This window comes from Arachis duranensis, chromosome 3 (genome assembly GCF_000817695.3).
Source record: "Arachis duranensis cultivar V14167 chromosome 3, aradu.V14167.gnm2.J7QH, whole genome shotgun sequence".
NCBI lineage: Eukaryota > Viridiplantae > Streptophyta > Magnoliopsida > Fabales > Fabaceae > Arachis > Arachis duranensis.
The window spans coordinates 79,810,110-79,824,852 of record NC_029774.3 but is presented as its reverse complement, the minus strand read 5'-3'; the positions used below and the strand labels follow the sequence as shown (position 1 = coordinate 79,824,852).

Genomic DNA, 14,743 nt, shown 5'->3' with positions numbered 1-14,743 from the left:
AAGTCCATTCCATCCTATCATAAGCTTTGTTCATATCCAGCTTGATAGCTAAATCTTGTGAGGAGTCTTTTTTCTGTACTAGTGATCCTGTGGAAAGCTTCTTGAACGATGATGATGTTATCTTGAATCATTCTTCCATTAACAAACGCGCTCTTAATGGGAGAAACGACCTTGTCCATGATGCTTCTGAGCCTCGCCACCATAACTTAAGAGACGATTTTGTAGATATAGTTGCAACAACTTATGGGTCTCAAATGATTAAGCGTTTCCGCTTGCTTAATTTTTGGGATAAGAACAACTTATGTTTCATTTATCTCCTTGGGAATGTGGCCCTTTTCAAAGAAATCTTTAACCACTGCACACACATATTTTTGAATAGTACTCCAGTGCTTCTGGTAGAACTGGCCACTAAGTCCATCAGGTCCAGGTGCTCTTGTACCATCCATACCAAAGACTGCTTGCTTTATTTCCTCTTCTGTTACTTTCTTCAAGAGATCATTGTTCATAGACTCAGTCACTCTCTTGGGAATTTTGTTGATACAATCCTGCAGGTTGGTGCTTCCTTTTGATGTGAATAGGCTCATGTAATACTCTTCTATTAATCTCAAAATATCTTCTTGTTTATGAACCCAATTTCCTTCATTGTTTCGTAACCTATCAATTCGATTCCTGTCCCTCCTTTGTAAGGTAGAAGCATGAAAGAATGCCGTATTTCGATCACGTCAATTGAGCCATTTGATTCTAGTCCTTTGAGCCCAATATTTTTCTTCTTGACTCCATAGCTTTTTTATTTTTTCCTTTGCCTCCTTAATAAGAATTTGCTGATGTGGGTTGTGAGGAGAATTTTAAAGTGACTGAATCTTGGATTGCCACCATGCGATATCCTTATCAGCTCTTCTGAAGTTAGTCCTATTCCACTCCATAAGGACCTTGATGCAATTCTTTGTTTTTACTAACAAATTTTTCCAATCATCTCCATTGCTGTTTCCTTCATTCCATCCCTTCTTGATTACTTCCTTGCAATCTTCTCTGTCATCCCAATAGGATTCATATCTGAAGAGTCTTGGAATTTTTTGGTTCGGCCCCATGTCCAGAATAAGGGGGCAGTGATCCAATGAAATGGCCGGTAGAGCCGTGAGTCTGGCATGATTAAACATTTGTCTCCACTTCCAATTAACCATAGCCCTATCTATCCTTTCTCTTGTTACGACACCATCTCTTGGGTTGCTGAACCAAGTGAATTTGCTCCCTTTTAGCTCCAAATCCATGAGGTTCTTTTTGTTCACCAAGTCTCTGAATTCCTCTATTTGGATTGGCGGCTTCGGGTGTTTTCCAACTTTTTCATCTTCATTAAGAATGTCGTTGAAGTCCCCAATGAAACAACTTGGCTCATCTACCATGTCCTTTGACTCACCTAATACTTGCCAAGTTCTTCTTCTATGCTTGAAAATTGGATTACCGTAAACAAAACAACACTTCCAATCAGGATCATTTTTACTCTTTATATCTGCAAGAATGAAATTTTGACACCATAAGTAGACAGAAATATTAACTTTTTCATTCCATAACAAACATAGACCTCCGGACAAGTCCCGGGATTCTACACAAAAGACATTTTTAAACTGAAGCTTTCTTGCTATTTTTCTTAATTTTTCCTCCTTAGCTCTAGTTTCCATAAGGTATACTATGGCGGGCCTGTGCTTACTGCACAGGTTTTTCAGTTCGGAAGCTGTCGCGGCCGCCGCCACACCACGACAGTTCCAACTTAGAATAATCATGGCTGAGGTGGGGGCATAATTAGGCCCGCTTCCTCATCCGTAGTTGCTATTCCTTGCTCTGCCCTGGGTCTGCTGCTTCCTTCCTGAACAATATGGTTCTTGTTCCTTTTGCTGTTCCTTGATTCCTGATCTCCTTCCCCACTGAACTCTGTGATGTTCCTTCCTCCACTATCATCTCTCTTTCGTTTGATTTTCAGGTTATACTGCATCCCTATGCTCAAGACTTCTTCCCATATCTTCAAGTTGTTGTTGAGTTGATTGCTTGCCTTTGATTCTTCTTCTTCTTCATCTGAAGCCAATTCAACATAATAAATATGCCCTTTTTCATTCTTGTAAGATTGTTTCTCCTTGCATTTTCCAGCATCGATCCATTTCTCCACTTCTTCTCTCATGGTCCATTTTAGTCCAAGTTCAGTTTTCTTTTCTACATCTTCTGAATGTTGCCTCCATGATTCTTGTTGATTTTTGAGTATATCGGCTTGGTTAACGTTTCCTTGATGAAGAAACCGTGTGTTGTGGCCCACTGAGTTGGTTGGTTTTGCTTGTAGTCCACTTGGGGGCATTTTGGTTGAGCCCATTTCATTTGCCTCCTGGAGGTTGATAAATTCTTGTTGGGCTTGCTTCTTTATTGTATTCTCTTCTCTAGTTAGACCATCTTTGGGCTTGACCCAATTAGATGGCCCAATATTAGAATTAGCTCCTTTTATGTTTTCTTCCTCAGCACCACCCATTTTCTCCTTTTGTGTGACTTCTTTTGTCCTTTCTGCATTCTTTCCTTTTGCCTCTTTTAGGTTTTGCAGAGTTCGTTAGAGAACGTTGAGAAGGCACATTTCTCTAAGTTCTGAGCCACTTCCTTGTACCAGTGGGCTTACTTCCTTGTCTTCTTCCATCTTTTCGCTGCCAATCTTCTCCCCTTCTCGTAATCTTTCTTTTCCCGATGAGACCTTTATATCTGGGATGTCTAATATCTGCTGGTCCTTAGGTTCGTCTTCTGAGCTTTGACTATCTCCACCTTCCTTATCTCTCGTGTGGTGTTCACGCGCCTCCTCTTGTTCCTTGAGCTGCTGTTCCCATTTGTCTTCATCTTCTTCTACTTTTAGCGATCTCGCCCTTTCAGTTGCTAACTCGTTGTTGTATCTGGGTTTTGGAAGCACGTTATTTGTTTTTGGTTTGGGCCAACTTGGTTACATGGTTACATGAATGTGTAGCAAGCCCCTTTTTAAAATGGTCATCAAAAAATTTTTTACTCAAATTTAATTTGTCCTTCAAAGATTTTAAGTTAATCACATTGGTCATTCGGTCACTTTATTTGTTGACGGCGTCAAAATTTATTAATATTACACGTTAAATGATACTACAACACACACTTAAAAATTTTAATTGACTGCTAACATAATAAATTTATGAAATTAGATCAAATCAAAACCTAATTAAGGAAGACATTGAGGCATTAGAATTCCTCAATTTGGCGTTGATTTGATCTAATTTCATAAATTTATTATATTAGCTCCTAATTAGCACTATTAAATATGTGTTGTAGTGTCACATAACGTGTCACATCAACAAACTCTTATGCCATTAACAACGGAAATGACAAATTAAAGAGACTACTAACATGACTAATGTAAAATATTTAAAAGATAAATTTAATAAAAAAAATTTAAAGACTAATTTAGAGAACAAATAATCTTTCAAGAACTAATTTAATTATTTATTCAATAATTATGTATTTTTTTATTATTTTGACTCCCTGTTTATTTATACATATTATAATACAAATACATTTTTATAACTATCTCAAAATTTTGGTGTATTTAAACTTTATTTCCAATAAGTTCTCTTTTTAATTGAGATATAAAATTTAAGACTTTGTTATTAGTCATAGTTAATATGGTAAAAATACTTCAATCAACTTTTCTTTATATTAGGACACCTTTTCTTTTTTTTTTTTCAAATACATATATTCTTTGAAAGAGTTTCATATTAATTTATTCTATTTCTATATCTAATTCTAATCATCATTCAATTATATTATCAAATATTTTGAAATTTTAACAAATTAAATATATACATCTTATTAAATAATCTAATTTTTAATTATTAATATATAATAATTAAACTTTAAAAAATATAGAAAGACAGTAAAAAAGGTACAACCACTAGTACGTTATAATAAGAGCAAAAAATTCTTGTTAATTGATTCATATATTTGTCTTCATTATTATATATAGGATAAAGTAGTGAACGTAGTTTTCAGAATATATACATGGAAATGTATTTAAACATGGAATCAACACTTGTTACATTAGTACATTTTGTTAAAAGCCAATGCAAATATTTAGTGATGACTTCTTTCAATTTATTTAGCACCATCGGTTTGGTAAAGAATAAAGACGTGAACAAAAGAATATATATTAAATATATAAGAAGGAATTAATAAATAGGAAAAGGGCAAAAGAAATGTGGCGGAAGATGATTAATGATTAATGATTAATGATTGGAGTCAAATGAAAGGCAAGCAACCCACCATTTTTTAACTTCTAAGGTCCCCCTCCTACAAATGTGTCCACGTCTAAAATGTGGCTAAATTACATAAACTACAAAACAAATGTTAAATTAATTAATTATTAATTAATTTTTTAGAGGGAGAAAAGAAAAGTGGGCCAATGGGAGAACGCCATGTATAGAAAGAGAGTCAAAGGGAGAAAATTTTGGGGCCAACGGAAACAATAGGCAGTGTCAAGTCATAAAAATTTCGCCCTTTTTTCTGGTCAGAGACGAAAAAAGAGTAAAAAGGAACCCGTGAATTACGAGCCCCATAGATCTTGGTTATTCTAATTTTAGTGAAATCGTTTTCAAGACCCAAAAAACGGCGTCGTTTCTAGGCGCGGTTAAAATTCTGTTGGGTTTTAAGCGTCGGTGCCGGTAGGGTGGGTAAAATCGTAAATATAATAAACAAACGAAAAACATAAACGTTATGTTTTGTTTTGTTTAGTTTATGTTTGTGGATTTCACAAACACGAAAATAAGAGAGAGTGGGAGAAATTGGAATAGAATTGGCTTGGTATATAAGCCATTGAAGGCATAAACAAATAAAGATACATAGAGAGAAGAAGAGAGACAGAGAGAGGTCTATAATTTTCTCAAACTTCGGTGGTTGGTGGAGGCTTCTTTGGAGTTCAGGGGGCTTCCATATACAGCAAGAACAAGAACAACAACGGTAGAATCAGCAGACCAGAGCTACGGCCATGGCAGAATCCAGTGATTCCGTTTCACTCGACATGGAGAAGATCTACCTCGGTGGAAAGGTTCCATTCAATGCTTTACCATTTTTCCTATTTTCTTGATTTTCTTTGTTGGGGTTTAAAGGTTGAAGTTTTTTTTGGAGGAGGGGAGGGGGGAGATACAAGTTGATCAATTTCAAGTACTTGTCAATTGGGTGATTAATTAATGGGTTCCAATTTTATTTGTTTTGTGTTTGGTTTGCGCCATTGCTGAACGTAAAGGGAATATGTTTAGAAGTCGAAGGAAAGTTTCAGTCAATGGGATTCTCCTTTCTTTATTGTTTTAGCCGTAGGTTCTTATTTTGCATTGCGGAATATTTTAGTTGCGCAAGAAAGTTTCTTGACTTGTTTGTTTTTACTTGGAAAATTTTATGGGATTGGCTTATTTTCTTTTTCCTTTTTGTTTATCGTTCTTGATTTCTTTCTACACGGTCTTTCTTGGAACGTATTTGTTTCGCTGAGTCAATTGGAAATTTTGAACATAACAACTAGCGGATCTGCTCATTCCTTATTTCTCACATATTCTTTTGTACCTCCATCCTAAGTTTAAGTTGCAACGCTATTGCTTTTCTTTTCCATTGGGAAATTTTACGCTTTCTTGTTTTCCTTTTCCTTATTATTTGAGTTATTGGATGAGTTTTTACTTTATAGTCATCCTTATCCTTTTAAACAGCCTAAGACAGTATCCTGTTTTTAATTACCTTGACTTTGTTGTCTTTCTGAAGCACTCAATGGCTGGAATATGGAATGGCTTATTTATTTAATTCATCATATTGGTCAGTGATACTAATGTGGTATTGTTGCTTGTTAGTTTGGTTGTCCTATTAAGGGGCAATGTTAGGGAACAAACAGTTTGGAAAAAACGTTGATTTAGAATCTTTGCATAACTCAAAATAAGGGATATCCTTTGCTTAGGAGGTGGTTTCTTTTGTTCATTCCTCAGTTTTCTAACTTTGGTTCTGTTGCCTCTTTCTTCTTTTTGCCTGTATTTTGGTTACAAATCATATTGGTTTATCATTTCAGGAGCATCACATTCGAACTGGTTGTGGTTCTGTGTCTGTTATAGTCTATGGGGATCCTGAGAAACCAGCTCTGATCACTTATCCAGACCTAGCACTAAATTGTGAGTGCATATGTGTATTCTTTAATCCATTCTTTTTATTTTATTTAGAAGGCCGAATTAATTGTTCACTTATCTGTTTGTGCAGATATGTCATGTTTCCAAGGATTATTTTTCTGTCCAGAGGCAGCTTCTTTGCTGCTTCACAACTTCTGCATATATCATATCAGTCCTCCTGGACACGAGGTCTGTAAGAGATTGATTTCAATATACATTTTCTTTTCTATTTAGAAAGTGAACTTTATAATTCACATAGTTTCTCCTCTTGGAACTTCCACAAGAGTTGTTGCAGTTGGGAGCTGGTGCAATTTGTCCTGATGACCCTATACCTTCTATCGAAGACTTAGCAGATCAAATAGTCGAGATTCTCAACTATTTTGGGTAATTACATTATAATCACACTGTTGATAACTTAGTTTTCAGGGTGGTTAGGTTTCACTGTGTAGAATACCATTCATTATGTATTGTTGATTTATGAGTAAGATGCTGACATTATTTTGAGGGAGAATCCAATGATTTTCCTATATCTATTCATTGCCTGAATTGTTTCCATGTCCAGGCTTGGTGCAGTGATGTGTATGGGAGTCACGGCCGGGGCTTATATTCTTACTCTTTTTGCAGTATGTGCCCTCTTAACTTGGAAGGAAATAACAGAGAAAGAAACTGCCCTTATTTGCAGTTCTACTATTTTCCTTTGATTGATATATTCTTTCTTATGTTTATACAGATGAAATATAGAGAGCGTGTTCTTGGTTTGATACTTGTATCTCCTTTATGCAAAGCACCTTCTTGGACAGAATGGTTTTATAACAAGGTTCGCTTCGAAATGCCTTCAGTTTATGAGTCCTCTAATCTGATAACATTACCTAAAACCACTTTTAATTCTTCAGGTGATGTCCAATTTACTATATTTCTATGGGATGTGTGGCTTGTTGAAGGAGTGTTTACTTCAGCGATACTTCAGCAAGGTATTGTAATAGTCATGCTTTGTTCTCCATTGAGTTTGAGAATTGATATGCTGAGTTTTCTTGATCAACTTTAACAGGAAGTTAGGGGAAATGCTGAGATTCCAGAGTCAGAGATAGTTCAAGCCTGCAGAAAAGTCAGTTCTATACCAAGTATTTGACGCCTATTTTTTTCTTTCTTCACTTATCATTCCTTGGTTTATTCACCAAGCTCTGCATTGTTTCTTTTCCAGTTGCTCGATGAGAGAAAGAGAACAAATGTATTGCGGTTTCTTGAATCGATTAATGAGTAATATCGGCTACTCAATTTCGTTTGCCATTTTCCATTTTCAATGGTATTATGCTAACTTGAGAACTTGCAGGAGGCCGGACATTACAGAAGGATTGAAAAGATTAAAGTGCCGAACGCTTATTTTCGTCGGAGACAGTTCGCCATTCCATTCGGAGGCTCTGCACATGACATCAAAACTTGATAGGAGATTCAGTGCCTTGGTTGAGGTCCAAGCTTGTGGATCAATGGTTACGGAGGAGCAGCCACATGCAATGCTGATACCAATGGAGTACTTTTTCATGGGGTATGGGCTTTACAGGCCATGCCACTTCAGTGACAGCCCGAGGAGCCCGCTCAGCCCGTCTTGCATCTCGCCTGAGCTCCTTTCCCCAGAAAGCATGGGCTTAAAGCTAAAGCCAATAAAGACGCGTGTGTCAATGGAAGTTTGATCCACACTTTTGTAATCCAGGGCATTCTTTTTTGTTTCTTTATGATTTTTTTTATTGTTTTAAGAGAAGAGAGAAGAATAGAAGATATGTTGGCGGAAGGAGGGGGGTTGTTGTAGATATGAGGGATATAAGAAGAGAAGAATACGTGAAAATATAAATATATGTATTGTATGCAAAAGAAAACATAGGGAGGAAGTTGTCTTAATTCATTTTGTAGTATGTCTGAAATAAAAGGGACCAATTTGAGCTGTTGTATCTGTAAATTCCGGTTGGACTTTGACCTCAATTTATTTATTTTTATGGCCACAAGCAATTAAATAAATCCTTCCATTTATTTATATTTTTGTTTCATAGTATTGGAACTTGAAAGTAGGACATGTTTGCCATGATTGATCAGATTAATAGCCATCGGATTTATTGAATCATTGTGCTACATCTGACATCACACGGTCATTGTACTCACAAAGAGATGTTTCATACAGGCATTTGTGCTAAAATTCTTTGTAGTAAGAAAATTTGTTAAGTTGTTAAATGAGGAGACAATAGTCTTTGAGTTATTTATTCACTTAGAATGGAAATTATTAAAGGTAGCAAAAGTCTTTACTTTTAGACTTCATAAATTTCTTCACTTTAAATATCAATGTTTTTTTTTTCTTTGGGGTGAAAAAAGCTTCATTTGGTAAGAGAAATAAATTTATATCAATATAATCAATTAATCATACATGGACACACATTTCAAAGATTATGTAATTACTTAAAAATTTTATATGTATGAATTTATATTCTCTCCCAGTTTATAACATACAGATTACTCTTCTTCGGAAGTATGTTTGTGATAAAATAGATTCTTGATACGACAATATTTTTGGAAATGTCAAGCTAATGGTAGAGGGTTATCTAGGTGGGATATTATTTTTTTAAGTTAGTTTAGGATTGCCTCAATAATAGGGATAAATTATAGGTGCAGGTTCTTACCCATAAATACCTCAAGAATCGTTATAATCTTGACATCAACTGTTGCTACAATTCTTCGGCTATTTGAAAAGAATATAGTTAAAGTTCATGGCGCTCTTAAGGTGGAAATTTACAGCAATTCTTGTGGCATGATGAGTGCACTTCTCCTGAAAAATTTTGTGAATTTACTCCTTATGTGCATATATCTAAGATTGATTTTTTAGTTGCTGATATGTGGAGTGGTGGGTCTTGGGACCTAGATTGTTTGGCAACGCCAATTTCTGATGAGATTAAGATTTTGATTTAGAATTTCAGTTCTTCGAGACAAGCAGGGAATGAGCCGGCATGGATCTGGTGGCCAGCAGCGGCAAAAGTTTACAGTGCTAGAGAAGGGTACAGGTAGCTTGTGACAGCTTAATGTTTCAGAAAAGATCAATGACATTTGTTTAGTGATGCCTGGTAACATGGCTTTGTTTAGTGCTAGGATTTGGTGGGCATGAAAAGCATAGGTGCAACGACATTTTCAATGCTGATAGCAATTGGACAGATCATCAGGTTGTAGCAAAAGCTAAAATAGCTGCCAATGACTTTAGGCTCTATGCTAATCAACGATCTTCCTTGAGAATCTTTAAGAACAGGCTGTATTGAGAACCTCCAATTGAAAATTGCTGCGGAGTTAATTGGGATGCTACATGGTTGCTGTAGGGCCTTACAATAATAATAATAATGAAGAAAGACTTTGGGCCAAGCCCATAACCCCTTAACCCTTCCCACTCCAACAGCGCACACACACTCCTCATGTTATTTTCATCATTAATAAATTTTTATACAACCAAGTTGGGTTGGTCTAGTGGTTAGCTCACTAATCCTCTTAAATAAGTATTGGGAGTTTGAATTTCGTCTTGTGCATGCAGCAAACCAAAACTAAAAAAAAATTCTTATACACTTTTATTTTGAATATTTACACTATTCTTCTTCTACTCCAACTCTATTATATCCTATCAAATGTATTTTCTTATGTTAGTATTATTCCAAAATTTCATTAAAGTAGTCTAAACTTAAAGAAAAAAAAATCACCTTTAATTCAAGTATTACCAATTATTAAGATATTAAAGTGATTTTTTAACTTGATAATTACCTATATCTTTAGTTTTTGTCATGTTTATAATTATGGATATTAATAAATCCAAAAATTTAAGGTCAGGGTAGGATAGAATTTGAATTTTTTTGGTATATAAGTTCTATTATATCAATTGATGTTAAAGATTAACTTATTAGAATTATTATTGTTATGTTTGTGGTATTAGATACTTAAAGGAACCACACTCCTTATTTGTTGGAACCCGTGGAGTAAAAATTCTTCTCTTGAATTTTAGTATGTGAATAAACTTTGTATCTTTGGTTAAATTTTAGCATTTGTATTATTTTTTATAATTAAAAATAATTTTATAATTTATTATTTAAATATTTACTAATTTATTTGTTAATATGATGTTTATGTTAAATATTTTACAAAAAAAATTTCACTTGAGACATAATACTTTACGTTGAAATGAATGAAGTGGTTATTTGAGAAATTAAACTACAATGTAAATATTATCTTGCATATACATTTTGAATATAAATTTAGTATTGACTTTGGATAAAGTTATTACATGAATTATTACTATTGAATTGATGATGTATTTATTGATTTGTTTGACAACTTTTACCTTGATAATAATTTGTATGTTAAAATATTTTGGAAGGTTTTATGACAGAAAGTGCGGCTAGCGACAGTAAGCACTAAATTTGGTGCACTTTGTCAGTATATAACTGCATTTTCAAGATCATATGAGATGAAATGGTTTCTATCTGTTTCTTGTCCACAAAACTAGTGGAACATGACTATTTCAGAACTCACACGAAGGAAAACAACCTAAGTATAATTTTTGTCTGTTATTTTAATTTTTCTGGATTAGATAACCTTCCGTGTATATTGCTATAAATAAAGAAGTTTGAATGTTTGATATTTATAATTAATTATCATTGTGTTTGAGTATAATTTTGTCACTATTATTAAGGTGGATTATTTTAGTTAAGAGTTTACTAATTATACAACTGTCTCTTGTGGGACTATAGATGCTCTACTTACTCACTAAGTTGCAAAATTTACTCTATTGTTCTTTCATTTTTTTCATGTATGTACCTTGATCCTAATCTAATTTAATCAGTTCTGCTCTAATTTTATTTGTGTTGGTGAGTCCTTTACTGTTTAAGGGCTTGATGTTTTGTGTAAATAATTTTAAAGCTTTTTAGACATGTTAAACTGCTCCATGTGACACAGGTAGGATTCGACTTTAGTGACTTGAGTATGTTGTTTGTAAATATTCTGGTAGATGAAACTAATAGATTATGCTTTGATGTAAATATTAAAGTCAAATTTCATGTAAATATGCTGAGTATGTTTGACTTAAGAGCTTGATGTTTTGTGTAAATAGTTTTAAAGCTCTTTAGACATGTTAAACTGCTCCATATGACATAGGCAAGATCCGATTTTAATAACTTGAGTATGTTGCTTTTAAATATTTTAGTAGATGAATTAATAGACTATGCTTTGATGTAAATATTAAAGTCAAATTTCATGTAAATATGCCAAATATGTTTTAAATATGATGCTGAAAATGTGTGTTTTTAATATAATTGAAAATTCTATTGAGACTTGTTTGGGAAAATTTTTTCTAAGCGCCCATCACAATCAAATTGGATCATGAAAGTTGGGTTTGGCTGGGTTTAGATGTGTGATTTGGAATTGTAATATCAATTGGGTTTTCGGTTATTTGAGTAGTCGTTTTTAATGATCTATTTTTAAATGTGAATTTTTTGTAATTTAGAGGGATCTTATTTTAATTTGGAAGTACGCATCAAAAAAATTATGTGTGAAAATGACTGTCTTGACATCTTGCACTTTTTAATAATCTTGCTGCTGAGGATAAGACAGATGTTGGTGATCTTGTCCCCAAAATCCAGGAACTTTTTTCCAGACCTTGGATTGTCCATGTTGATTGGATAGCTCGTGAAGCTAATAAAGTGGGACTTGCTAGTTATGGGGTTCGAAATCATCCTGCTCATGCTATTTAGACTACTCCTAATGAGGATTTCCAACAAATCATTCTTTCTAATTTAAGTTAGGTGGTTCTGTTTTGTTTCTTTTGTTTAGTAAAAAAAAAAAAAATCTATTTTTGGACATTACTGTAAAATTTAACGGACTTAAATTTATTCATAAAACCTTCACAATTAATCAATGCCGTGCCTGTATATATAATAATAATACAGATACACTTTTTATAGGTGTATCTAAAGTCTAAACACACTTAAAAATATAAAAATAATTCAATTTTTTTTCTTTCAAAAAACACCTTTGGCCACCAAAAAGAAGAAATTTATAAAAGCCAGTCTCAACATCAATCAAGAGAGAAATTATATCAACACAGGGGAAAACTGCTTCTTTTAATTTTGGAGATAATTTTCACTTTTTTTTTGAGTTATTTTATGTATTTTCTAAGCATTTTTTAACCAAGAATTATCCTTTTTTCATGAAATAAGGTGCTTTGTTGTACTAAGAAAAAACAAAGTGCATGGTTTGATGTCGATTTGGTGATATTTCATCTTCTTTGGATTCATTTAAGCTTCTTTCAACCAAGAATTATTCTATTTTATGGTATAAGGTGCTTTTATAGACCAAGAAAAAATGAAATTCCAAAAAATAATGCATTGTTACACGTCAATGTTGGTGATACTTTTCATCGTTGAATTCTTTTATATGCTTGCTAAGCTTCTTTCAACAAAGAATCATTCTTTTTTTTTAAGAGGGGTTGTAACAAAAAAAATAACGTTTTTAAATTCATAACGTTTTAAAATTATCGGTTAACATAATTAATGGTATGATAATATTGAGACGATTTTGAAAATTTAAGAACTTAATAAGACCAAAATATTAGAGATAAAAATGATACATTATTCTTTGAAGATTTACCAAATTAAGTAAAATGATAGTGAATTTTAATAAAATGAATTGCATTACGAATTCAAGATTTTTACTTATACTTGTAAAATGGCTAGTAGATAAACTTTTGGGAAAGAAAAAAGAACATGATACATATACAATAAAATATAAATTATACATTTTTGTCTCTAATATACCAAATAAATTTCTTTCATGTTTAATTTTGTTTTATTTTATTTTTAACTTTTAAGTAAATTTTAATTTTTCTTCAATAATTTTAATTTTTTTATGATAGATAATTATTCAATTTATTTTTTATTTGCTTTTAATAAAAAATAAATTTACTTAAAATGAAAGTAATGTGATCAACAAAATTAGAAAAATAAATTTATTTAGAATGAAAGTAATATGATTAAGAGTAATTTACTTAGATGTGATTAAAAAATAATTGAATAATTATTTATTGTAAAAAATTGATATTATTGAAGAATAAAATTAAAATTTATTTTAAAATTAAAAATAAAATTTAACTAAATTAAACATTAAAGAATTTTTGGTACATTAAAGACAAAAAAAAGTATAAATTATACTTTATTATATATACATCATGCTATTTTTTTCCTTCTCCGCAAGCAAGTTTATGTACTAATAATATAATCCTTCTACAAGTATTTTATGAAGAGTAAAAATTTTTAAGAGCAAATTTTTTAAAAAAAATTACTTAGAATGAAAGTAATGTGATTAATAATAATTTATTTAGATGTGATAAAAAAATTGAATACCTATATACTGTAAAAAATTAATATTATTGACGGATAATTAAAATTTATTCAAAGTTAAAAATAAAATTGATTCAAATTAAACATTAAAGAAATTTGATACATTACAGATAAGACGTATAATTTATATTTTATTGTATATGTAACATTTTTTTTCTTTTAGGAAAATTTATTTACTAGTCATTCTTCAAGTATTCTATGATAAGTAAAAATTTTGAAGTGGTAATTCATTCCATTAAAATTTACTTTCATTTTATTTAGGTTTAATTACTCTGTCAGCAATCCCTATACTTTTTTTTTTTCAATTGAGTCTTTATACCATATCAGATTTTGTAATTAAGTCCATACTGTAATAAAAACACTAGAATTAACAGAATATTCTGTTAAGCAACACGAATATGTCAAACACTTGACTGAATATTCTATATAGTTTAACAGAATATTCTGTTAATTTCAACGTGTTTGTCACGATAAGGACTTAATTACAAAATCTGATATGGTATAGGGACCTAATTGAAAATTTGATAAAACTATAGAGATCGACAGAATAACCTATCATTTTTATCCCAAATATTTTCATTCTATTTAAATCTCTAAAATTTTAAAATCGTTTTAATTTTATCCTAACAAATCATAAGAACTTAAAACAATTCAAAAACATTATAAACATCTTTAACATTTATCTCAAATCTTAAGAAACAAAGCAATACTTTACTCTTTATTTATATAAAATAATTGCCACTATATCTTACACAAATATTCTGATTAAAATTTGTACCCACAAATGTCCTTTTTTATTTTTATGTTATTCGTTTTAGCTTGCAATGAATTACTAGCTTATAATTGGCAGAAAGTACAAAAATCAAATAATGTTATACCATGTAACTAGGGATGGCAATAGAATTTTGTAGGAGTGAGAATCCTTTTTCTGTTTTCCGTTTCTATTTAGTAAAATGTCTCCACGCTTATCTCATTCTCATCATGGTTTCCATTTATTTCTTTCTATCGGGAGTGAATATCTGCGGGCATTCATGGATATTTAGTTTTATTTATTTTTTAAATAAAATTAATACAATTATGATAAAATTCAATGCAATTTAATTAAATATATCAAATTAAAATACAAATTAAACACAAATCCAATGTAATCAATATACA

General features: G+C 31.9%; 1 protein-coding gene across 2 annotated transcripts; it reads left to right on the top strand.

Moving 5' to 3' along the window:
- Positions 1-4,759: 4,759 nt before the first annotated feature.
- Positions 4,760-8,205, top strand: LOC107479621 (protein NDL1). 2 transcript variants are annotated; one of them, XM_016099745.3, is made up of 10 exons: positions 4,760-5,086; positions 6,086-6,185; positions 6,271-6,368; positions 6,475-6,563; positions 6,742-6,802; positions 6,910-6,996; positions 7,073-7,150; positions 7,228-7,284; positions 7,381-7,436; positions 7,510-8,205. In XM_016099745.3, exons 1-10 carry the CDS (start codon positions 5,027-5,029, stop codon positions 7,865-7,867), a joined length of 1,044 nt encoding a protein of 347 aa, XP_015955231.1. In that variant the 5' UTR covers positions 4,760-5,026; the 3' UTR covers positions 7,868-8,205. The 2 variants fall into 2 exon arrangements, with proteins under 2 accessions (XP_015955231.1, XP_015955232.1); XM_016099746.3 differs by having other exon boundaries at positions 5,044-5,086; positions 6,464-6,563.
- The last annotated feature ends 6,538 nt before the right edge of the window (positions 8,206-14,743 follow it).

What these genes read in the sequence shown, in the direction of transcription:
- LOC107479621 (XM_016099745.3), top strand. Translation starts at nt 5,027, where the DNA reads ATGGCAGAATCCAGTGATTCCGTTTCACTCGACATGGAGAAGATCTAC. An exon ending in AGATCTACCTCGGTGGAAAG is followed by an intron (nt 5,087 to 6,085) that starts GTTCCATTCAAT and finishes TTATCATTTCAG; the next exon opens with GAGCATCACATTCGAACTGG. An exon ending in TAGTTCAAGCCTGCAGAAAA is followed by an intron (nt 7,285 to 7,380) that starts GTCAGTTCTATA and finishes TTTCTTTTCCAG; the next exon opens with TTGCTCGATGAGAGAAAGAG.